Source organism: Sorex fumeus, unplaced genomic scaffold (genome assembly GCF_029834395.1).
Source record: "Sorex fumeus unplaced genomic scaffold, SorFum_2.1 ptg000047l, whole genome shotgun sequence".
NCBI lineage: Eukaryota > Metazoa > Chordata > Mammalia > Eulipotyphla > Soricidae > Sorex > Sorex fumeus.
The window spans coordinates 41,416,444-41,440,385 of NW_026606104.1; the positions used below are offsets into that span (position 1 = coordinate 41,416,444).

General features: G+C 50.0%; 1 protein-coding gene across 1 annotated transcript in view; it reads right to left on the reverse strand.

Annotated features, from left to right (window-relative positions):
• The window catches only part of RUNX3 (RUNX family transcription factor 3), a 55,205-nt gene extending 51,177 nt beyond the window's left edge, over nt 1-4,028 (reverse strand). Inside the window, exon 1 of the mRNA XM_056123599.1 lies at nt 3,971-4,028. Within this exon, the coding sequence (XP_055979574.1) occupies nt 3,971-4,028 (58 nt within the window). The remainder of the gene's footprint in view (nt 1-3,970) is intronic.
• Between the last annotated feature and the right edge of the window lie 19,914 nt (nt 4,029-23,942).

The window sequence follows — 23,942 nt, forward strand, 5'->3', positions numbered from 1 at the left end:
AAGTTTGCTTCCCATCTCTTTCTACACCAGACCATCAGCAGCCTGAGGGCAGAGAGCACCACCCAGGCCAAGTTCATCAGAAATAATCAACAGAAGGAAAACATCAACTGAGCACTTAGGCTGCAGCAGATACCTGCTCGTTTCATCCTTTCCAGAGACCTACTAGGTTGGTGTTTTTACCCCCCCCCCCACACTGTGGGTAAACAGAGGCACAAAGAGCTCAAGTGACCTACCCAAGGCTGCAGAGTAAAAGAGAGTTAAACCTTGAACCCGGGGACTGATGGTAGCATCCACAACTAAATCTCAGCCCTCAGTCGGCTCCTGGACAAGCTCATGTGGAATTACTAAGTGAGGCTGCCCATGGCCTCTCCAGGATTCCCTCAATCTTTAGCAGAAGACAGTGTATACCCCTTTCCTTTGCTCTCCTCCCTCTGTGTCCCGTAAGAGTGCAATTTAAGGAGCTGCTGGGGGGACACACCTTCCCTGGGAGGCGCAGAGAGGCCCTGGGGGGAGGGGCAGATTTGGGATAGAGGTGTTGACCTTCAATGGAGCTATGAATGTGTCCTGGGGCTCATTGCCGGAGTGTATCCGATGAGGAAACTGAGGCCCTAAGAGAAGATGGCCTACACAAAGTCTGAGTCACAGTACTGAGAGCCAGCTCCTCTGTTAATCTGAGAGAGGAATTACTGCCCTTGTTCTTCTGGGGAGAAGGGGAGAAGGTGCGCCCACAACTCAGCACACGGTCCTGCTCAGTGGAACCTGCGCTTGCTCCCCTCGGAGTCCCTCACTCTTGTCCCCTGCTCCTGCCAGGCAGGAGGAGCAGTCTTGCCACACTCTCCCCAAACCTCCTTCCTTCAGGGTACACACAGAATCCTGCAGTCAAGGCACCCACATTTCAAGGCTCTGGGGGCAATGTCTGGAGACGCGCTGCCTCCCTCCCAGCCTGCTCAGGGATAGGGGCTTCTGTGTACGGAGAGTTTGGGGGGGCCGTGAACGAGTGCGCAGCATATGACAGCTCTCCCTGCATTGAAGTGAAATGTGGTCTCTTTCCCACGGTGATCCTATCACCCACAGAAACGACAGATATGCTGGGGTCTGGGCTCCTGAAAACTTTGCATGCTGTGGCTTCCAGGCCCTTGCTGGACTCCCTGAGCAAGTTTGCTCATCAACAACTTGAGTGTCTTTACTGTTTTTTTGTTGGCTTTTGCGGGGACACATCTGGAGGCGTTCATGGGCTGCTCCCGACTCTGTACGAGCTACCGGCAGTCGTAGAGGGACTATGAAGGGTTGGGGATTGAACCTGACACTCCTGCGTGCGAAGCATACACTCCAGCGCTATGCTCCAGCATGTGCTCCATTTCCCCACCCTGACCATGGAATTATTTTGTTTTTTTAATTAGATTGGTAACTATATTTGGCTTCCAAAGTAGATTTAGCAAATATCTGAATTTATTATATGATTATTATAGCATTTGTTTGTTTGTTTGTTTTTGGGCCACATCCAGCAGAGCTTAGGGCTCACTCCTGACTCTGCACTCAGGAAGCACTCCTGGTGGGACTCAGGGAACCCTATGATCAAACCTGGGCCAGCCACATGCAAGGCAAGCGCCCTACCCACCGTACTATCTCTCCAGTCCCTATTATTAGGTTTTTTTTAAAGCCAACAATATTCCAGAACTACTTCCATCTTGGTGCTCTGGGGACTACACGGTAATGGGGATGGAACCTAGGACTCCAGCAGGCAAAGCCTGAGCTTCAGCCTATTGAGTTCTCTCACCAGCTCAGCCTTCGGGATTTTGCTTTATGCATTTAAAAATGTGACTGAGAATCAGTGCCGAGGCTTCTTGAGAGTCTAGAAAGGTCTGTAGCCCAGAACAGGTTAAGGACCCTTCATGGGGCAGTGTCGAGCTTGGTACTGCAGGACCCAGAAGTCAGATCTCGCTGGGGCCAGAACCAGCAGCTGCAGGCCTGTGAACCTCTGGGACAGAACTCAGGAGACAGAACCCCACAAATCTGCATGTTGTAAGTTGAACACAGGAATAAGAACGGGGAGAAAGTGAGAATGAAGAGTGCCGCCAGGGTGTTTCCGTGGAAAGGCGGGTACAGCTTCAGAACCCAGTCCCAGAGGCACTCTCCAGACTCAGGTTTTCCTGGGCTCATCTACAATCCTGCCTCCCCCCTCCAAGGGATCAACCCCATCTGCTGCAGCCTCCTGTCTGTAGGTGCACACAGGACCCTACACTAGCTCCTCTCCCCACCCCTCTTGTCGCCATCAGCCCTTTCCTGGGCACCATGGCCCCTGGATCCCATCTGAAGTGAGCTTGCCCTGGCCTCCCGAAGTTCCCTTCCTTTAAACCTACATTTCTCCATTATGGTCACGGAGGAAAAAATACAGATTACAAAGAGCCAGCAAATGGTCTTTATAAACTCTTATTTTCTTGCCACAGCGCTGCCTTTAATTAGCTCCGAGGACTACAAAGGGAATAGCGTTATAATAGGAGCAGCTTGAAGGAGGGGACCCACGGCCCGTGACTCCCCAACTTGGGCTGAAGTTTGTCACCAGCCATAGCAAGTTTGGTGGATGCAGCAGCAAACCTGCGCACCCAGCCCCCATCTTGTAGCCCTACAACCCGCAGCAGGGGGTTAAGAACTGCCCCATTCTCAGACAACAATGTGCAGAAACCTCTGGACTAGGCAGCCCTCAAAGGCACTCGGAGCAGCCGCCTGGGACTGGTTCTGAATCACTGTGTCAGCCACAAGGGACAGGCAGATGGACACATGGGCAGACAGAGCCCCAGAACAACTTCTGCATTTCAGCTGATCAGCTCAACTAAGGAAAAGGAGCAGCAGCCCTTCAAACCCCGGAGTCCCAGATGCTACTCGGCCCCACTATTCTGGGGGAGAAGGGCTCCTTGTGTACCACCCAGAGGTTCTGTCTCCATACACAGGCTCAGTCCCAACCTCAGAGGGATCTTGGGGACCTCATCTGGTGCACAGAGAGGTTAAGTAACTTGTCTAAGAACTCGCGGCAAGGTGGACACTGAGCAGGGGCCTCATGCTCCGAGATTCTTGACCCCCAGTCTCAAGTACCAGAGCCCCGCCTGGGCTCCCGTGAGGCTGGGGATCAGGAAGGCAGTAGAGGGGTGTCCAAGCTAAGGAATGTCAGCTCTGAGAGCCAGATAGAGGCAGGGAAATTCTCCCCTGGTTTTCAGGATCTACCAGAGGTATCAAATTAGGGGTCTCAAATGCTTCTTGAGGGACATGACCTAGACCTCCAGGGCTGGGTAGGCCACAGACAGAGGTACAAGTCACCCAGAAATTCCTTCTTCTGAGACCCCAAGCCTTTCCTGGATCAGCTCCCCACTCGATTCCTGCTTAAAGCAACTCAGGGCTGCACAGGCTCTCTCCAAAAGCCCGGAGCTGCCTTGCCTGCTTCTGCTTCCCCCAGCCCAGGAAACCCCTTGGAAAACAGGGTAGCAGATCCTCGGGAGGACCTCCAGACTCTGAGAGGAAGCTTTGGCCCCACCTCTTGCTCCATGGCACGGGCCTGACTCTGGGGAGTCAGGGTCTGCCTGCCCTAGCAGGAGGGGCCACAGTCTCCGGTGGGCTTGGGGGTCGGACCTCCAGGCACAGAAGCCCCGTAAGCGAGGCAGGGAGCCCTGGGTCCAGGGACAACCCCGTGTCCTCTCTATCCCAAGACCCTCCGGGGGAGGCTTGGCTCGGAGCTCTTGAGGTCTTGTGGTACCCACTGCCCCCACCCGAATGGAAACCCCACCAAGATGTTCCAGTGCAGGAGACCACGGAGCCATGGGTGCCCTGCCCACGTCTGCTTTCCCAGCCCGAGGTTGAGGGAGTGGGTCGTGCACTGGAAGAAGCCGGTGGAGAGACGCCGCCCGCTATCTGCCCGGGGCCTGGCTGCAGCTCCCCACCCGAAAGCGCCAGCCCAGGGCCCAGGGCAGTGGTTACTCACCGCGGATGAAGGTTGGCGAGTAGGTCGGGAAGGAATCGAAGATGCTGTTTGATGCCATGCCCCGCTCTGAGGAAGGCGAGAAGTCAGCCCTTCCCGGGGTTGGGTTGGGATGGAGTTGGTTGGCTGTTTTATTTTTTCCTAGCTACTTTTGAAAATTCAAGGGGGGTGGGTGGGGGGAGTGTTGCTTTTTGTTTGGTTTTTGTTGTTGTTTTGTCTCTTTTCCCCCTACTGCTACGAAAAAGAAACAAGGAAAGAACTCGAGTGTGTGTGTGTGTGTGTGTGTGTGTGTGAGAGAGAGCGAGAGAGAGAGAGAGAGAGAGAGAGAGAGAGAGGAAAAAATCCCCAAGGAAAGTAAGTTTCTGTTTGTACCCAAGAATTTGGATTCCTGGTCCCACAGGAATGTCTAGCCACAAATTTTCAACAGAAGCGTATGCAGAGTGTATGATTAGATGGCGGGAAGGGGCCTTCGGCAGCCAGGGCAGAGGCGCTGGCGGGGCAGCGAGAGCGCAGCCAGGCCCTGCAGGAGCGCCACAGGGAATGAATGAATGAGACTTTACCCCCCGACAGAGCTTAGGCTCCAGTGGGTGCGAGGGCGGCCAGGGGGTGGGGAGGACCAGGAGCCAACCAGCTCCCTCACAGGGCCCTGAAGGCGGCTGAGGGCCTGGCCTTGTGGTTCTGTGGTCGAGGGACCAGGCCTTCACAGTGTCAACCCAACCTCAGCTCACAGGATGCGAGAAGCCAGCTCGTAGCCCGGGCCCATTGGCTGGGCCCTGGTCACCTGGGCCTGTGATGTCACTGACTCTTAGAAGATTTTGTGGCTGCCTCGCTCTCCTTTTTGGGGGAAAAAAATAAAAAAAAAGGGGAGAGAGAGAGAGAGAGAGAGAGAGAGAGAGAGAGAGAGAGAGAGAGAGAGAGAGAGTCGGGGGGGATGGGGGGGAGCGATGGCTTTTATTTGTGAGGCTGGCCTCAGCACGCGGCTGGGAAGCAGTTGGAGTGGGGGTGGCCGGGTGGTGGTTGGGATCCTGGGGGAGACTCCTTTTTAATTAAGGACAGCATTGGCCTGGGCGGTCTGGGAACCCTACTGGGCTCTCACTGAGACCAGGAGGCCAGATCCTCCAACCAGAGGGTGGAGGGCTTGCTGGCGTGCCCCCACCCCTCAGGCTGCAGCCGACACCCCGCTATTGTCCAGCACCACTGTTGCCAGGGAGAGGTATCCCCATGGGTGGCTGGGTGGCACTTCAGGAGGGGTTTATGGGAGTTGGGATTAAGTACAAATGGAAAACACATGAGGCGACATCAGCAGCTCAGGCCCCGCCTCTGCATGTCCATCGGGAAAGCCGGCCTCGGGACATTGGGCAGCACAGCCAGCTGAGGCTGGGCCGCGCACTCACTGTGAGTTCTGGGCTTCCTTTGCCCCCTGTGTCTCCCCTGGGTCCCCTGGCCTCTGTGTACCCTGTCTGCATTCTCCTGCCTCTCCTCCCGGCTCCTGCTGCCATCACCACCCACAGTGGCCTTTGTGGAATCCTTCACCCCAGAGGGGCTGAGATTCAGAGGAGACTCCGGACGAGTAAAGAGGGCTAGAGAGATTGAACAGCAGGTAGGGCATTTGCCTTGCACTCTCTGAATTCGGGCTTGGTCCCTAGCATCCTTTATGGTCCCCTAAACACTGCCGGAGATAATTCCTGAGCACAGAGCCAGCAGTAACCCCTGAGCATCGCCGGGTGTCCCCAGCCCCCTGCATCCACCCCCACCCCACCAAAGTAGTAAAGATATGGAATGGAGCAGGAGGATGCATCAACCATACACTTCTGGGCTCCCAGAGCAGCGTGGGTGCAGGGTTGGGGGCTGAGGCCCTTTCCCAGGCAAGCTCCACTCTCCCATTTCACAGACCAGACCACTGAGGCCCACAACAATGCTCTGGGCTTTTACAAGGCTCCACAGCAGAATTCTGAGCAGTCTTAGACCAGCTGCCTCTGACTCACCATCCTGGGACTCTGCCATGAGACAAACGCTCTCTAAGACTCAGAGTCCTGAGACTTCAGAAAACCTGGCCCATACACCTCCCTCCTCCACCTTAGGAAACCAGAGCTAGAGGCCTTGCCTGGACTCTTGTTTGTCCCTGAGGGAGGGACATTGGGGAGGAGGAAGGGCTTGTCCAAGGCAACACAGAGCTGTGTGTACCCACAGACAGACACACAGGCTCCCCAGCAGAACACACTCGGAAACGCACTGTGCCTCATTCAGAACCCCAAGAGGGTTCAGTCTTTTGTGTCTCAAGGGTGACTTGATAGGGATGATAGTGAAGGTGGGCTTTAAGTTGCTCCAGAGGAAGCCAGTTTATAGAGAAAGACTCTGCATTCCCAGCTTCAACACAAATCAAGGTCTACCAGAATGTTCCCTTGGCTTCCCTGGGAATTTTCAGGGGTTTATTCAAAGTCTAGTAGGTTCTCTGGGCTTCAGTTTCCATCCTTTATAAAATGGGGGTCACACATTCTTTGGAGGGGCAGGCAACCGGGTGAGGGCATGGTTAATACTGATTTCCATGCCCGCCTTGGTGACGTAATTAGGGGTCCATTATGAGTAAGCTCAGATAAGGAGTGTCACGATGAGCGGACCTTCCCCCCACATAAACTCTGCAGCTGGCCAGGCCAGAGTGGAGGGTCTGGGGGTGCTCAGAGGCATAGGGACACCTGCTAAGAGTCCTGTACCTGTTGGTTAAATTTGGAACATTCCAAATGTTTGGAGTCTTCGACATTGTTAAAGGGTTGAGATGGGCACTGCAGGGAAGACCCCCACAATGTAAGTGGAAACAGAGGCCCTCAGGGGTGGAGTATCACCCAAGTTTACCCAATGAGTCAGTGGAACCCAGGTCCCTTCCTTCTCAGCACCACCTCCAGTTTTTGTCATCTCCCCCTACACATTTGGCTGGTTTTTCCACATGAACATGTGCCCCCCTATGCCATCAGACTTGGCCACCCTGAAGTGCACTCTCCTTGGGAGCTGAGCCCAGGCCCTGGAATTGGAGGGTCTCAGGAAAGGGGCAACAGGTAGCCAAATGACTCTGGGAACAACGTTGCTAACCTCCCTGGGGTTCCTTGAGACACTTGTCTCCAACAGCCCTTGGAGCAGGACCCAACTGAAGGATGGTTGGAGGTGTCGGGGAAGCTGAAAGAAACTTCCTGAAGCCTGCCTTTGGACCTTGTGAGCACTGAGAACATGAGACAGAGGCTTTAAGCTTCCTAGCTTGTGAGATAGGATTTAACTGTGAGCACAAAAGTGCAGAGGGAATTCAAGGATGAAGTGTGGTGAGCGTGCCTAATATGTTATTGGTGCCCAAGTACCAAGGATGGGCACTGTCCTTTTCTTTATTTCTGGCTACGTTCTCTTTGCAGACCATCCTTTGGAAAAAAAAAGTTCTCTGCCATAAACCGCTGGACCAATTAGATCGGGTTCATCCTAAAATTAGGTTGAGGAAGGGAATCATAAATAATATCTGTTTTCTACCAATCTTCTCTTGTGAGTTGATGTCTTGAGATGTGTGTTATAAATGACTTTCTTTCGGTCCTTCTGGCTGAAGCCAACCAAGAAGGCATCTCCTACAAGGTCCAGTCTTGATTTCTGTAGGTACATGAACGGAACAGTGCTAACCACAGGATCACCATCATTGCTCCTGAATTTGGACAATTTCCACCCTTTCCCAAATCTGCGAGCTTTCTCAGCAACTTGCCCTCACAGAGGCTTTCCAAAGTTCTCAGGCAAGTTTTTATAAAAAAGTATACACGTATTATCAATAATCTAGAGTCATCAGCCATGAGGCGTCAGTCAGGGAAACAGAAATATCAGAGGATTGGAGAGCAGAGAAGTAAATGAAGAGGTTCTTGGCAACATGGTGGGAGCTGAGAGGTCTGACAAAGGTGGTATGGAGCCCTGAGATTAGTTGCAGCTGGAAGCCACCCCTTGGTACAATAATAGGTGGTCATAACAGGAAGCAGGGGGCATTGTTGAAGGGTCCCACATTTGCTGGAGACAGCTGCTTTGGATATCTTGACCCCTCCACCCAGGCCAAGAATCAAGGAGAGAGAAACCCTGAGTGTCTCATCCTTCTCTCCTCCAATCTGTACCTCGTGCCTCTCGTGGAAATGGAGTCAACTCACCAGGGGGATTTTGGAATGTGGAGTCAGACTCTGCCCTGTAGGAGAAACAGAGAAGGGGCAGATGGGCCTGAGAATGCCCCATTACCAGCCTGTAATGTCCCATGAATTTCTGCAACATGAAAACCCTGTTGGCATACTCGGGTTTGGGAGCAAATCCAATTGATAGTGGCAAGTTGACAGCTCAGTGGGCTGCTGGGTCCCCTCGCACACGGTGTCCCTCTGTAAGGCACTGGTTGGTATTTTCTCCTACAAATAGCAAAGAACACCAGGAGATGGTTACATGGGGGGTCAATGAGGAGAGCACCTACTGTGAATGGTGATAGGACTCATTTTCTTAAGCTGTGTGTTTCCCTTCTAAGCTAGGGGAAGGGGACCAGTGATTGGTGAATTAGGCCCTGGTCAGGCAGGGCTCATCTCTGATCTTTATAGTTTATATAGGCATCTCTTTATATAGGCATCCAGAATCTGTACAGTGCCCTCATCCCACCTCCAACCTAAAACCCTGCAGGATAAGTGTAACTCTTTGATGAGGAAGAGACCAATTCTAGGGGTGAACCCTAAGTTTTAGTTTGCCTGTAGGAGTCTGAGCACCCAGCCTGGGCAACTGGTTGCAGACTTTAAGGAAGGCGCAGGCCTTGGAAATCCAGTAATTCTAGTGTCGTGCCAGCACAGATTTTTGGATTGTCATCAAATCACAGTACCTAACTCAAGGAGAGGTCTGGACCAATATTTAGTATCTGCTACAGGCTTCCCAGGGGGATCTACCTTAAGGCCCAGCACAGAGACATCTAGAGATGTCCCCTGTCCCCCACACCCTCCAGTCAAGCCCATCCTGCTCTTGCCGTGGGGTGCAACCAGGTATGAGGCACTTCCTTCGGGAACCCCATTTTCCCTGCTATAAAATGCGGAGAACCTGCTGTGTGCGTAGGTCTGGCTGATTCTGTACGTAAGTGCTACGGGATTGGGAAGGGCTTGGGTGTCTCCAGCCAGAGTGAGAAGCAGCATGTCTGTGGGGAGGGTAGCTATGGAGCCTCCGCTGCTCCACCCCAATGGATTGACCCACTCAGAGGGCCCCATTGCTTCTGTACCCCACTCTACCTGCCAGTTTTGGGGGAATAAAACCTGGGGTTTCTCAGAGGCAACTCCCAGCTCCCAGCTCAGGGGTCCCTCCTGGTGGTGCCAAACCTGCGACTCGTACATGCCTTTTGAACAAAGGACTCAGATCTGAAACATTCCCCAACCTAAACGAGCACTCATGAAGGAAGGCCAGGCAGGAGAAAAGATGGGGGTGGAGTTATTGGGGTCCCTAATGAGATAGATGCTGGGAAGAAAGGCTGTCATGAAATTGTCCTCAAAGCCACTCACCCCATGGTGGGCAGCGGGTGATCACACAGGTGTGAGTAGATGGCAGCAAGGGTGCACCAAAGACCTACGAGAAGGGCTGGGTCAGGAAGGCAGAGCAGGAGGGGAGGTGCTTGGTTCTGAAGGGGCACCAAAGGGTCTCAAAACAGGAAAGGGAGAGGCTGGAGGAAGGGTGGGGGAGAGGGACAGGCTGCCGCCTCCACCTGCAACCTAGCCCCCCAAGGCAGGTTCTTTCTCTGATGGTCCCCAGAAAACTGAGATGGGGAGTGTTGCCTTTCAGATGCACCCCAACATCCCCCAGTCCCGCCCAGGCCCTCTGAGGAGGAAAGAACTCTCAAAGCTGCAGTGTTTGTTCACTCCTAAAACACTTTTTCCTGTCCTTTTTTGGAATAGTCTAATTTCTGCACCAAAGAGCTCTGCCAGGGGCTGAGACCTTCTGAGGGACATGCCCCTCCCCCCCCCCCCCCCCCCCGCCCCGCTCCTCCAGAGCTGGGAGCTGACATGGTCTGGCTCCTCAGCATGGTGGGCAAGGCTGCAAGATCAGTGACCTCACCTGAGGGCACACAGAACGGGAAAGGGGGTCTCAAGGGCCTTGGTTGCAGCTGTCTAGGATCCCTCCTCTGCCCCAATTAGGGGCATGTGTGGGGGACCAGGGTCGCCTCCTCCCACTTCCCCCACCAAGTACTCCATTTCCTCTTAGTACTTTCTCACCACAAACCTAATGACAATCACCAGAACCTGGCTCTGATGCCAGGCACCCTTCCAAGAACCCTACATGAATGAACTCCCTAAGGTTGGAGAGTTATCTCAGTGGGTTGAGAGATACTTAGCTTGTCAGAGACCTGGGTTTGATATCTGGCACTGCATGGTCCCCTGAACACCACAAGGAGTAAAACCTTGCACAGAGCTGGGAGCAGTCCTTTAGCATCACAGAGATGTAGCCCCAAACCTAAAATAAAATAGACTCAATTCTCACAAAAACCTGACCCTTTATAGATAAGGAGATGTGAGTCACAGAGATTCCCTGACTTGCACAGAATCTGCTCAAAAGGAATGAGACAGCATTTCAGCATTTGAACCCATATCATCCATATCAGTGTTTCTTTATTAAATTTTTATTAGAGAGACATCATGAGGTACAGTTGTAGACTTACAATTTTTTGTGCTTGGGTTTCAATTATACAATGATCAAATACCCATCCCTCCACCAGTGCCCATTTTCCACCACCACGGGTCCCAGTATCTCTCCCACCCCCCATCCCCCCATTCCACCCTGCCTCTATGGCAGGGCATTCCTTTTTGTTCTCTCTCTCTTATTCGGTGTTGTGGTTTGCAAAAGAGGCAATGGGTGACAATCATGTTTGGTCAATAGTCTACTTTCAGCATGCTTCTCTCATCCTGGGAGAATCCTCCAAACGCCCTTTATTTGGTATTCCCTTCTCTATCTGAGCTCCCTTTTCCGCTAGCATGTGTGGTTGGCCTCCAAGCCATGGAGTAAAATTCCTGGTACTAATCTTGGCCATTCTTGGGTGTTAGTCTCCTATTTTGTTACTTTATGTTCCCCAGATGAATGCAATCTTTCTATGTCTATCCCTTTCTTTCTGAGACATTTCGCTTAACATGATACTTTCCATGTAGTACCACTTGTATGTAAATTTCATGATTTCATCTTTTCTAACAGCTACATAGTACTCCATTGTGTAAACGTACCAAAGTTTCTTTAACCAGTCATCTGTTCTTGGGCACTCAGGTTTTTTCCAGATTCTGGCTATTGTAAAGAGTGCTGCAATGAACAAACAACTGCAGATGTCACTTCGACTATACTTTTTTGCCTCTCTGGGATATATTCCCAGGAGTGGTATTGCTGGGTGAAATGGGAGCTCAATTTCTAATTTTTTGAGAATCGTCCATACTGTTTTCCAAAAGGGCTGAACCAGTCGGCATTCCCACCAGCAATGAAGGAGGGTCCCTTTCTCGCCACATCCACGCCAGCACCGGTTGCTTTTGTTCTTGTGGATATGGGCCATTCTCTGTGGTGTGAAATGACATATCAGTGTTTCTTAATGTTATATTATAGTGAAGAAAACAGGCTCAGAGAAATGGACAAATTTGCTCAAAATAATCTCAATAACAAGGTGAGGCCAGGGTGCATGGCAGGGTTCTCAGACTTAATCCTCCCCCAGCGTCCGGACTCAGTATGGTACCAGTGAACCCACCTAATGTGGCAAAGGGTTTGATGTGTGTGTAGAGGTGGTGGGGGCGGTGCTACTTTTATTTTCCCCACGTTTCATATGACTGAGAAGAGAAAGCCCCGAAGGTGCAGAGCTAGGAAGTGGTATAGCTCAGATTTGAACTGCTTTGGGGGAATACCCGAAGCCTTGCTAGAAGCTACCCTCTCAAGACCCCACTTCTCACCCCATGTCAGCCTCTAATGCCTTCCCCTAGGGGTTGAACCCCAGAAGGAGCCAGGATCATGTGATTTTTAAAAATAGTTTTAATTTTAATGTTTTTATTCTCTTCTCTCTCTCTCTCTCTCTCTCTCTCTCTTTCTCTCTCTCTCCCATAATGACCTCGTTCACAGGGGTGTGCCGGCCAGCAAATTTGCTGACCCAGGCAAAAGGAAAAGGGGGTGTCATTATGTGGTTGGGAAATGGTGGGGCATTTCGTATGCCATCGATCTAGCATCCCAGGAATTTCGGCAGCCCTCAAGGAAATGAGAGAATTAGCCACCGTCCAGGCTTGTGGCCTCCTTGTCGCTGTGTGTGTGCATTTTCTTGATTTTAAACTAGGAAGTTGGGAGCAAATTTGCCTGTGAGGCAGCTTTGCAGGAAGAGGGTCTTCCTGAAATTAGGCAAGCGCCTTGGCCAATGAGGCCCCGGGCCACAGCTGACGCTAAGAGGACCTGTGCTGGGCCATGCAACTATTGCCAAGACCCACTCACCCGGAGCTTGCTCTACTGTTCCTTCCGTGATGCCAGCCACTGTGGGTGAAATCAAGCCTGCCCTTTCCCTTCTCTGGCCCGTTCTTCCTCGTCTGTGAAAGGCGGAAGCAGGCTTATTGTCCTGGTTTGGATACTCCAAAGACAGACCTGAATCTCAGGAGTCAAGTGTGAGTGTTTATTTGGGAGGTGATCCCAGGAAGGGGCGGGTAGTGACAAGTACAGGGAAGGGGACCCTGAAGAAGCACAGAATACAGTAGTTTAAGCTTTGATCAGTTCAGAGGACTGAGAACCCCCACTCCTACCCCCTCGGACAAGGGAGCTGGGCGTGCACCCTCCAACTCTCCTCTCTTCCTGGTGGAAGGCACTGCTCACTCCCTGTGGGCCAGATAACACGCTCAGGCCCCCTGTCCTTCAGGGTAATGGCCTACTTGGGAGAGGACATAGTTTCTGAGCCTCTTTAATATGTCAGAACCAAACATTTCCCAGGCTTGTCCATCAGTGTCCTTTCTTAACCACTGAGCTTCCCTGTCACTAGGAGGTGATGTGTTGGTTTTGTAGGCTGTGCACAAAACCATCCCTTAATCTCTTGTCCCAGAACCCTGTCTCCTGGGACATCCTTGTTTTAGCATGAACTCTGTCTATTGGAACCCTGGGGAGGCAGAACCTTGGAGGGAACCCCGAGGAGGGAGGTGACAAGAGGCTGAGTGGGGAGAGGGGGATCCTGTCTATCCTTCATTGAACCAGGGATGCCTATTTTGTTTACCTTTTTCCCTTCTAGCTTATTTTTGTTTTCTTCAAAGTTATACATGTTAGTAGTTTCAACCGATATATCTGTAAGGCCCTCCTTTCCACTCCAGGGGGAAAAGACACTTTTAGCTCTTAACTGTTTATTCCAATATTTGTATCTCTAAATAATATGCTTACCAAACGTCTCACACTTTTTCGGTCTTACTCATTATCTATCTAGTAACTTTCCACAGTGGAAGATAACTTGGTTCCTGCCTTCAACCCAGCCCTCTCCTTACCATGCTTTTCTCAGTTGAGTCATAGAGGTCACTCTGTTACGTTCCCTCCCTTGTACAGTCTTTTGTTTTCCTGGAGTTGTGAAAATTTTTTTTTACTTTTCTTTGCATCATTTTCACTAATCCCCAAACTCTCTACTGTTGTCCAAATGTATTAGTAAATTCACTAACACCAAGTATTCTATTTTCTTCCTCTTTGGGGGGTCGTCTCCCCCGGAATCTCCTAATCCAGTCTAGAATGGTTGTTCTCTATGGCGTTGCTGCTCAGCTGTCAATGTGGGTTCACAACTTGGGGATCCAATTATCCTGGGGTTCTCTTTGTCCCCTCTAACTCAATTCAGGCTCTGATTTCCCAGGTTCTTTCTCTTTCTTGGTCGACTCCCTTGTTTTATGGAGCACATCTTCCAAAAATTCCCCAAGATGGGACCCGGAAGGCAGTTTTATTTGTGAGTTCATTATATTTGAAGATGCCTTTAGTCATCTTAGTGGGTAGTTTTACCAGGCTTACAAACCATGGTTGAAATTATTTCTCTTCTCCAGAGGTATTTTACATTTTCTTCTTGATTATTCTGCAATTATAGCTATATGTGAAGAATTCTGATTCTTAATTTCTCAAAGTAGCCCACTTTCACAGCCCAAACAACATCAAAGTATTTAATTTGTCCACAAATGTTCTGAAATTCTACAATGAGGTACTTTTGTGTGGTGCTATTTTCATCCATTATGAACAATTGGGGACAGTTTTTGTGGACATTCAATTTGTCTTATTGAGCTTACTAGTCATGGTGTTCAGTTCTGGGTAGTGTTCACAAATTATTCCTTTGATTGTTTTCTTTATTCCTTTCTTACTCTTCTTTGTATGTATTGCTATCGTTGAGCCTTCTAAAATTCTAAATAATTTGATATTTTATAAACCTAAAATTCTTACCTTTGAAAATTTTTATTTTGTACTTTTGTAGTCTTTGGAAAGGGGGTATCTGTCTTTTCCTTTCAATGTTTCTATTGAATTTCTCATTTCTCTTATGATAGTTTGTAATTTTGAGGTTTCTAGCAACTACATCCCACAATTGCCCATTCTTATTGTTTAGATGTAGTTCCATCTCTTATCTTTAATGATCACTGTATCATTGTATCACTGTCATCCTGTTGTTTGTCTATTTACTCGAGCAGGTGCCAGTAATGTCTCTATTTCTCCCACCCCTGAGATTTTAGTAGTCTCTCCTTACTCGACTTTCCCTGTGATTTGAGGCTCTTTCAGGGACAGGGGAATGAGACCTGTTATCGTTACTGTTTTTGGCATATCAAATATGCCACGGGGAGCTTGCCAGGCTCTGCCCGTGTGGGAGGGATACTCTAGGTAGCTTGCCGGGCTCTCCGATATATATATATATATTTTTTTTTCTCTTGATGATTTCTTGCCTACTGTCTGAACATCAAATATTGTGTGGTAATTATGGAAAATGGGTAGGAAGTGTCTTATGATGTAACAGTCCAGGAATATGTTCACTCCTGCGTGAGGCTTGGCCGAGCATCCAGAAAGCGGCCTGGAGCGTGGCAGTGGTTGGGTAGTGGAGGTTGGCTGCTGGGGCTGAGTCCCTTGGGGCAGGGAGGGCTCTCATCCGCCCCACTCTGGGGCACCCCAAGTGAAAACAGCCTGGCGCGGAGTCTGGTGGCATGGTTATGGGAGCCTCATTTTATATCCCTTCCCATCTTTAATGATATAACTTAAAAATATAGATTCATCTCCCTGCATAAATATTGACCTCAAGTTGCTTTTTATTTGTTGTCTGGTCTGTCTTGTCTTTCCGAGAAGCTGTGATACTTGACTGTGATATTTGCCAGTGCCTAATTTTTACAGTGTTGAATGCTGATGGTAAGTTCTGTGTAGTTATGTAGAACTTCACAGATCTCAGAAGCACAGAACTGAGGCGTTAGATCCAGTCAGAAGAGAATCTAGCTCAGTCATTCCCTTGGCCAATATCTTTCTCTTTTTCTCTTGTAGTCTGCTCAGATTCTCTGGGAGAGACCTTTCTAACCTCTTAAAGTAGTTGCCCAGGTCCGGGGCCCGAGGCCCCTAGATGCCAGCATGTGGCATTCACTCATTCTTTATTTTTAGGGCACTGCCTTTTACCTAAAGGCCCACCTTCTTTCCAGAGACCCTCTGTTCTATACTCTTCCAAATATCAGTCTCAAATATTCTACTGGGGGTAGGATAGTTTGGGAAGTAACTGCTTCCTACAGACTCCCAAATAGTCCTCCCATTATCAGTTTCTTCCTCACCTCAAACTTCTGAATCTACCCTGTGTGCAACCAAGCCCCAAGTCTTGTAGGTTCTGCTATACGGAACTGAGTATTTTTTTTCGGCCTTTCCCACAACTAGGTCTCTGGGGACTCCACTTTCTCGTTGGCCAGGCTGGTGGCTTTTCATTCAGACGCTTTCCAGGTTCCTACACTCTCTTCCTGTTATCTTTTCTCTTATTTGCTTTTTTCTTCTTAATACCTCAAAAAAACACACGAGAAAACACAAGTATCAAACCCCCAAACACTCCTACCCCTCACACACACAAAACCAACAGCTGCCCTTTACAGATAGAAGACTGAGGTAAAGGCAGGCCTTCAATTCACTCCTTTCTGTTGTCTAGATAGTGGGGAAATGTTTTTGTTTGAAACAAGGATCCCAAACATCTTGTTTGTATTTGGGAAGACTCAATTTGTGAAAGATGCTTATTCTCCCCCAGTTAATTTATGAATTATATTAGCAATTCCAATCAAAACCCAACAGGATTTTTTTTAGTAGAACCTTACAAATTATTTCTAAATTCACATGGAAGCAAGCATTAAATGACCCAGAAAAGTCAAGACAATTCTGTGAAAGAGGAAGCCTCTGGGATTGGGTCTGCTTTCAGATGCCAGTGTCTGGGGCATACCAGCCTCATGAAGTCTGAGCCATACCGGCACAAGCCTCCATGGCTGCATCAATGAAGCCAGACAAAGAACCCGAAACAGATGCCCCTGTCCGGGGCAGAGTCAGGGTCCTGGAGGCAGATGCTGTGCACTCCCCCACCTTCCCGCTGGCTGCTGTCACATATGTGCTCATAAGAAGGAGGTTCAGGGACACAGAGGAGAGGGAAAAGATGTGCGTGAGGCCACAAGGCCAAGAAGAGCAGAAGAGCAGCAGGGCCTGGGGAAGGAGGAACTGTCAGGAGGAATCCCTTCTCCAGCCTCAGATGAGTGTAGATCTCATGGGACGTCTGCAGCTGGAAGATGGCGCATTTCTATGGTTTCAAATCTCTCAAATTTTGATCTTTAGTTTTTTGTTTTGTTTTGGGTGAGTTTTATTTGTTTTGGGGGGAGTGACTCTGATGATGCTCGGAAGTCACTCCTTAGTGGTACCAGGAGACCATGTGGTGCTGAGGATAAACCCCAGGCCTCCTGCATGCAAAGCAGGTGCACATCCCATTGAGTTCTCTCTGTGGGTCCTCAAGTCTCTTGGTTTGGGAATGTTTGTCTCAGGAGGAAATAAGCATGGCTTCGAGACACCCATTGTTGACTGAAATCCCAGGCTGGTCAGTTGGTGCTCAAGCATGCACCTCCCTCTGTGAGCAATTAGGCAGATGCTTCCAGAATGCCCCACACTATAGCTATTCAATACAAGTTTATTGAACTGAATTGCAATGAATTTGCAAGGGGGAAAGGCAGGGCTTTGCCAAACAGGCCAATCCGGGTTCCAATCTGCATTGCGTGTACCATAGCAAGAGAGGTGGCACCCTCATCTGTAGGCACTGGTGGGGGGGCGGTGTCACAGGGTGGCACAGACTCAGATGGTGCAGCAAGTGGAAAGCAGTGGGCACTGGGAGGCCACATGCACAGGTATGAGCTCTCAGTGGAATCCCACACATAGATTGAACTGCAACTCTGCCCCAAGTTATCTGTGCCCCTAGGGCTAGCGTCTGAACCTCTCTGAATCATCTGTTGAGGGGTGTTTGGGTATGGGGTCAGGGCAAGTACTAGATAGGTGATTTCACCCCTGGGCCAGGGGTCACCCCATAGGCTCAGGTTTTCCTTTCAGTCCACTCCAGGAGGCCCTTCCCAACCTATGGTCCCACCCAGGACTTCAGAACCAGGTCCTGCCCTAAGGAGGACTAGCCTTCCAGCTCTCCTGAGGGCCTGAGGGGAAATTGTCTTCCCTTGCACCCCACTAACCCTGCCTGCACAGGTACTTGATTCCCCATTTGAAGGCAGCAAATCAAAGTGGCTTTCACAAGAAGGGGGAGCCCAATGACTGGGTACTTGGAGGCCCTCCTCTGCCTGGTTTTACCCCTTGCATACAATATCCCTCACCCTCACCCCTCCTCTTGGCCCTGCTGGCACCATATGTCTCCTCCTATGGGTGGGAGAAGGGTATCACAGGCCAGGCAGGTAGGGGACCGTGGCTGTCTGCATCCCAGGTCAGAGCAGGCAGACTGTCCCCACCCTCCGGCCGGCAGTGACATGAGCCCTCTACCCACTACTTGGAAAAACCAAAGGAAGACAATTAACATTTTCCCTGTCTTTACTCAGAACGGAGTGCCAGTACCATTTGGGAACATATCTTTCTCTTAAGTCCCATCCTTTTCTTACCTTATTCCTTTCCCCAAGTGACATCAACAGAACCTGCTCTCAGGAGACTTTCATGTTTTCCTGAATCCCCATACAGAGGCCTATCACCAATCCTAAATGCTCAAGAATCTCTTGCCACGTGGACTATAGTTTTATCCCTATTTTAAAAAATCTTATTTTTGTTTTGTTTTGGGGGTCCATATTCAGTAGTGCTTAGGGTCCTGGTTTTGTGCTCATGGATCACTCCTGGTGGTGCTCAGGGAACCCAATGGGGTACCCAGGATCTAAGGGATCTTCCTAGGCTTGTGGGTCCTGGACAGATGGGGGACAGATGGGTGATGCAGCCAGGACTAGGCCTTTGGGATCCCTTCCATGTGGCCCCGGATACAGTTAGCACCCTGATGACACAGGTGATTTTCAGGACAGATGTGTGACCCACTGCCAGCCATGGCTTGTGAAGAAAACACTATCAGGCTCACAGGCCACATCCATCAACTCTTGGGAACAGTCCTCCAAAAAGCCTCCCACACCTTCTGTTGTGCTACCCTCTTTGCTGAGGTGCCTCTTTGTGGAACTCAGGAAGCACATCCTGCCCCTTCCTGGGGACCTTGGCGGTGACAGGAACCCCAAGGAAGGCAGGAGCGTTTTCTTCCAGCACAGCCACTTCCTGAACACCTACTCATGCAGGCCTGAACCTCAGCTCAAAGACTGTCCAGGGAGGTGTCAGTGGGGAGGGGGCTGCAAGAAGAACCTCAGATGTAGCTGCTCGAGTTGGTGACACATGGAGGTGATGATTCAGGGGCAATTTCTGGGAAGTGAGAATGGAGGGTGAGGCCAGAGGGCAGAAGCCAGACCACACGATCCACTCACTCATCCTTTCATCTGGTCTTTTCCCTTTCACTCTCGGGGCGGAGAGGGAAATGGTTCTCCAGGATCTGAGGGCTGAGGAGTTGTGGCAAGAAAGAGGGGTGGTCCAGCAGGAAATGACAGGAAACTGTCGGGGCCACTTCTGGGAAAACCTGTGCAGTGGGGAGTATAGACAGAGTGGGGATAGCCTTTCCTGGAGGGCTACAGGGAGGTGGTGTTTTCTGGGGAGAGAAGTATACATTTGGGGCGGGTGGGAGGTGGTCTTGAATCCTCAGAGAATGGACGGAGAAGGGGACCTGAGTTCTCTGTGGCAAGGCTTGGTGTGTTGGGGGGTAGCGGGTAGAGGCACGGGATGCTCAGCAAGCAGTGTGTGTGTGTGTGTGTGTGTGTGTGTGTGTGTGTGTGTGTGTGTGTAGTAGGGTGGCAGAGGTGGGTGGACTCTGGGAAAAAGAAGGCCTGGAAGTCCCAGGCCCCATCTGCTATCACTTTCTTGCCAAACCCTGCTTGACCCTTCCTAGGCTTCCCCGCCTTGTCCCTTCAGAATCTGCTCCCAGGATATACTCACAACTTTCTCTGAGGAGCAGCCCCCAGAGTTGCTTCCAGCCTCATGCTTGTTTCAGGAGAGTGGACAAAGCAGGGAGGACAAAACCAAGGGGAGGCAGCTGAGCAGGGGTAATCTCAGGCAGTGGGGTGCAGAGACCTCTCCGGGATTGCATGGTCAGCAGCTGCACCCCACCGGAGACTGGTCCTGATGAAATTTGGGGCCTGCCATGCCCAGTGGCCCCATGCTGACAGCCCAGCATGTCAGACCCTGCACCTACAGCCCACATATGGGCTGCACAGCCCTTCCAAGGCATAGCAGCCTCTAGAAGGAGGAGAGAGATCAAGCTCCAGGCTGGCCTGCGCTGTCAGCCCTGCACGCAGTGCACATCAGATAAGCCTCTTGCCTTCTATGTGGTCAAGGTGTCAGACAGGCAGGCTTCTCGCTGCTTCCCTCCGTGGAGCCCCTCTCTACGCAACTGGCTCCAGGAAACCTTAGGGGTGCTGATGTGGGCAGTGGCCAATCACAGAGCCCAGGCTGGACTGGAATCTTGAGTCCTCTTGTAGGCGTAGCGGATACAGGATGCCTGCTCCCCTGCTGGTGTGCCATCTCCTGGGGCTCCAGAGCAAACCCACAGTATCTCCTAGGGCTCACCTTCACACCCCTCAGTCTGGAGCCTGAGACCTTCCAGGCCACCCTCTTGCCACATGTCATTATGTCGTTGCACCAGCCAGGATGGACTTTTCAACCTCTAGATCATAGTTCTCGGAGATTTCTCCTCCTGGAGGCTTCTTTCTGTCATGGCTGAAATCCTGCTCCTCCTTCAGAACCCTCTTTCCTCCTCCAGGAAGATCTAGCTGCCAGCCTCATGCTGTGTTGCGCCTATTGGCCTGTGTTCTTTGACCTCGAGATGTTAGCTTCACTCATTGATCTCCGTGGTGCCTGGCACAGCAGAGAATGGGGCACGGCCATCAGTGATACATTCCTTAATTTTTCTCCCTTACTCAGGTTTAGCTCACATATTCAGCACTTAACTATAGCAGGCTCTGCATTTCATACACTCAGCTGTGGCCAGGCTGCTGCTGTGTTAGTGCCTCCACTTTTCATATAGGGAAACAGCACAGGAAGGTTATGAACACCCAAGTCACACAGCCGAAGGTCAGAGAGGGTATTTCCCCGAGGTCTCCCAGAGTTCCGATTCTGTGTTTCGTTTCCCTGCTGTCTTTTCTGATATGTATCCAGGGGCTCTGCCATCAAAAGAGGCCATGGAGGGGCTGGAGTGACAGTACAGCTCTTGCCCTTGTACAAGGCACGGTTGACCAGGTTCGATTCTGGCATGCCATATGATCCCACAGAAACTGCCAGAAGTGATTACTGAGCAAAGACCCAGGAGTAACCCCAAACACCAGCGGGTGTGGACCCCAAACAATAACAGCCCTCCTAAAAACAAACCAAAAAAAAAAAAGGTCATGAAGGAAACAGGCCCACCAGATGAGGAGCGGGTTGCTGTTGCTCTGACTTTGATCTCAGCCCACTCTTCATCTTGATTTTTGTTTTCTTGTAGCAGAAGAACTATGTGTAGGTCTTTCTTCTGGTCACGGTTCAAGAAACCAGTGCTTCTCAAGGTTATCCAGGACTGAGTATTGGTCAGGAATCTTACACTTCCAGTTATAAAAATCTCCTTCAAAGGGATTTATTTATTGGCTCCTATTACTGGAATTAAAAATCACCTCCTATGTTCTTTCTAAATCCTTCTAGTTCTTGAACCAGAGAAGGACAGAAAGATCATCCAGTCCCCCCCCCCCCCCCCCACCAACTCTCGTTTGTTGCAATGGACAGAAGCTCAAGTAGGATGGCAAATATGATTTAGTAGTTTGGCTTAGGGCAAAAACTAGTTTTGGTGAAATACTATTCTAGATATTGCTAGGAACGCAGTTTTCTATGAAATTCACCTTTAAATCAGCATTTTCTTGTGCAGATGCCCCCTTACAACAGGGTGACAGGGTGGGCCATATCCAATCACTTGAAGATTTTTTTTTAAGAAGCCAATTAATTTTATTTATTTATTTTTTCTTTTTTGGGTCACACCCAGCAATGCTCAGGGGTTACTCCTGGCTTTGCACTCAGTGATTACTCCTGGCGGTGCTTGGGGGACCATATGGGATGCCGGGGATCGAACCTGGATCGGCCGCGTGCAAAACGCCCTGCCTGCTGTGCTATCGCTCCGGCCCCCAATCACTCGAAGATCTTAAGAGCAAGAAAGCCTGAGCTCCCTGCAGGAAGAGAGAATTCTGCCAACAAGTCTGCCTTTGGACTTGAGCTGCAATATCAGCTCATGCCGAGATCTTCAGCCTGCTAGTCTGCCCTGGAGACTTTGAACTGACAAGCTTTCCCAAAGAGTGTACCAGTTCCCCACACCTCTATCTGTCTCTCTCTGCTCCCTCTTTTGGCTTTGGTCATGAGCAGCATCTCCCCGGATGGTACATAAAAGATTACCAGCACTTTAACTTAGATAGGGAGGGCTCTTAATAATTCCAGGAAAAGGTGCCGAGGTGGACATTCACTGGTCTGTCTCAGGCCATGTGAACTATTATTGAGCCAAGTGTGGGGCTGGAGGCTCAGCAGCCAGGGTGCATGCAGCTCTCCTTCTTGTGGTCTGACAGTGATGCCTACTATCAGTTTACTCCCTGCCTTGAGGCAGATCCAGGGAATTGAGCCCTGGAATGGGACCCACAGCTCTGAAGAAAAATTCCATTTGCAGGGTGGAACTCAGGGGTTCATTTGGACAGGGTGAGGCATGAAGCCAAGCGTTTCCTTGGGGAGTGGTATTGCTGAGGCAGAGTTCTCCAGGGGGTAGCTCCTGACTCCTCACCACTCCCCCCTGCAATCCAGGAGTCTTTTGTTCTGCCCAATGCTCAAAGCCCTTCTAGAGCATTCCCAAGTGGTTGTATGCCTCCAGTGACAGGAAACCCATCACTTACAAAGGAAGTCCGGGACATTTTTCATTAGTCTTGGTTAGGAGAGACTCTGGAGCTCCCCATGGAGATTGAACTGTGGCCGATGTCTGCCTCTATCTCTCTGCTCGTCAGTCACAGTTCTACCATCTACCCATCCTCTCCCCACCCTATTTTCTTCCTGCCCCAGCCCAGCACTGGGCCACTGCCTCATCCACCCCAAACCTCCAAGTCAGCTCCTATCAGCTGCTTTCCAGAAGCTGAGCTAAGCACATGCTCTGTTGTCTTATGGCTGCCTCTATTACTGTGCTCATTGTGCAGAAAACCAAATGACAGGTGTTTCTGGGCTGACCAACTTGTAACACACAGAGGATGGGGCCTGCTCAGGCATTTGAGCCAGTGTTCTTTGTCATCACACTGGAGCCTTCAATTGTTTTTCAGATGTCCTGGTTTTGAGATTTTCCTGCTATCCTTGAAGCTTTATTCTGGTCACTGTCCAGCAGACTAGTGCTTCTTAAAGTTATCCAGGGATAAATATTGGTCAGGATTCTTATACTTCCATGTTATATAAATCTCTTTCAAAGGGATTTCATTACTGGTTTCTATTAGTGAAATTGAAAATACTGGGAGAGTATACCTTTCAAGTATGGCTAGATCCAGAAGCTCAAATAATGCTATCAGGACTCAGATTCTCTTATTCTCCTTTGCAGCTCTCCACAATGCTATCGTGTCTTATTTTTTTTTTAATTTTAAAAGTATAGTCGAAGTGACATCTGCAATTGTCTGTTTATTGCAGCACTCTTTACAATAGCCAAAATCTACAGACTATACAATAAGTATAGTCGAAGTGACATCTGCAGTTGTTTGTTCATTGCAGCACTCTTTATAATAGCCAGAATCTGGAAAAAAACCTGAGTGCCCGAGAACAGATGACTGGTTAAAGAAACTTTGGTACATTTACACAATGGAGCTATTAGAAAAGATGAAGTCACGAAATCTACATACAAGTGGTACTACATGGAAAGTATCATGTTAAGTGAAATGACTCAGAAGGAGAGGAATAGACATAGAAAGATTGCTTTCATCTGGGGAACATAAAGTAACAAAATAGGAGACTAACACCCAAGAATGGCCGAGATTAGTACCAGGAATTTTACTCCATGGCTTGGAGGCCAACCACACATGTAGGGGAAAAGGGAGCTTAGATAGAGAAGGGAACACCAAATAAAGGTGTTGGGAGGATGCTCCCAGGATGGGAGAAGCATGCTGAAAGTAGACTATAGACTAAACATGATTGTCACCCATGGTCTCTTTTGCAAACCAAAACACCGAATAAGAGAGAGAGAGAACAAAAGGGAATGCCCTGCCACAGAGGCAGGGTGGGATGGGGGGGCTGGGGGGGTCGAGGGATCCTGGGATCCGTGGTGGTGGGAAATGGACACCGGTGGAGGAATGGGTATTTGGTCATTGTATAATTGAAACCCAAGCACAAAAATGTGTAAGTCTGCAACTGTACCTCATGATGTCTCACT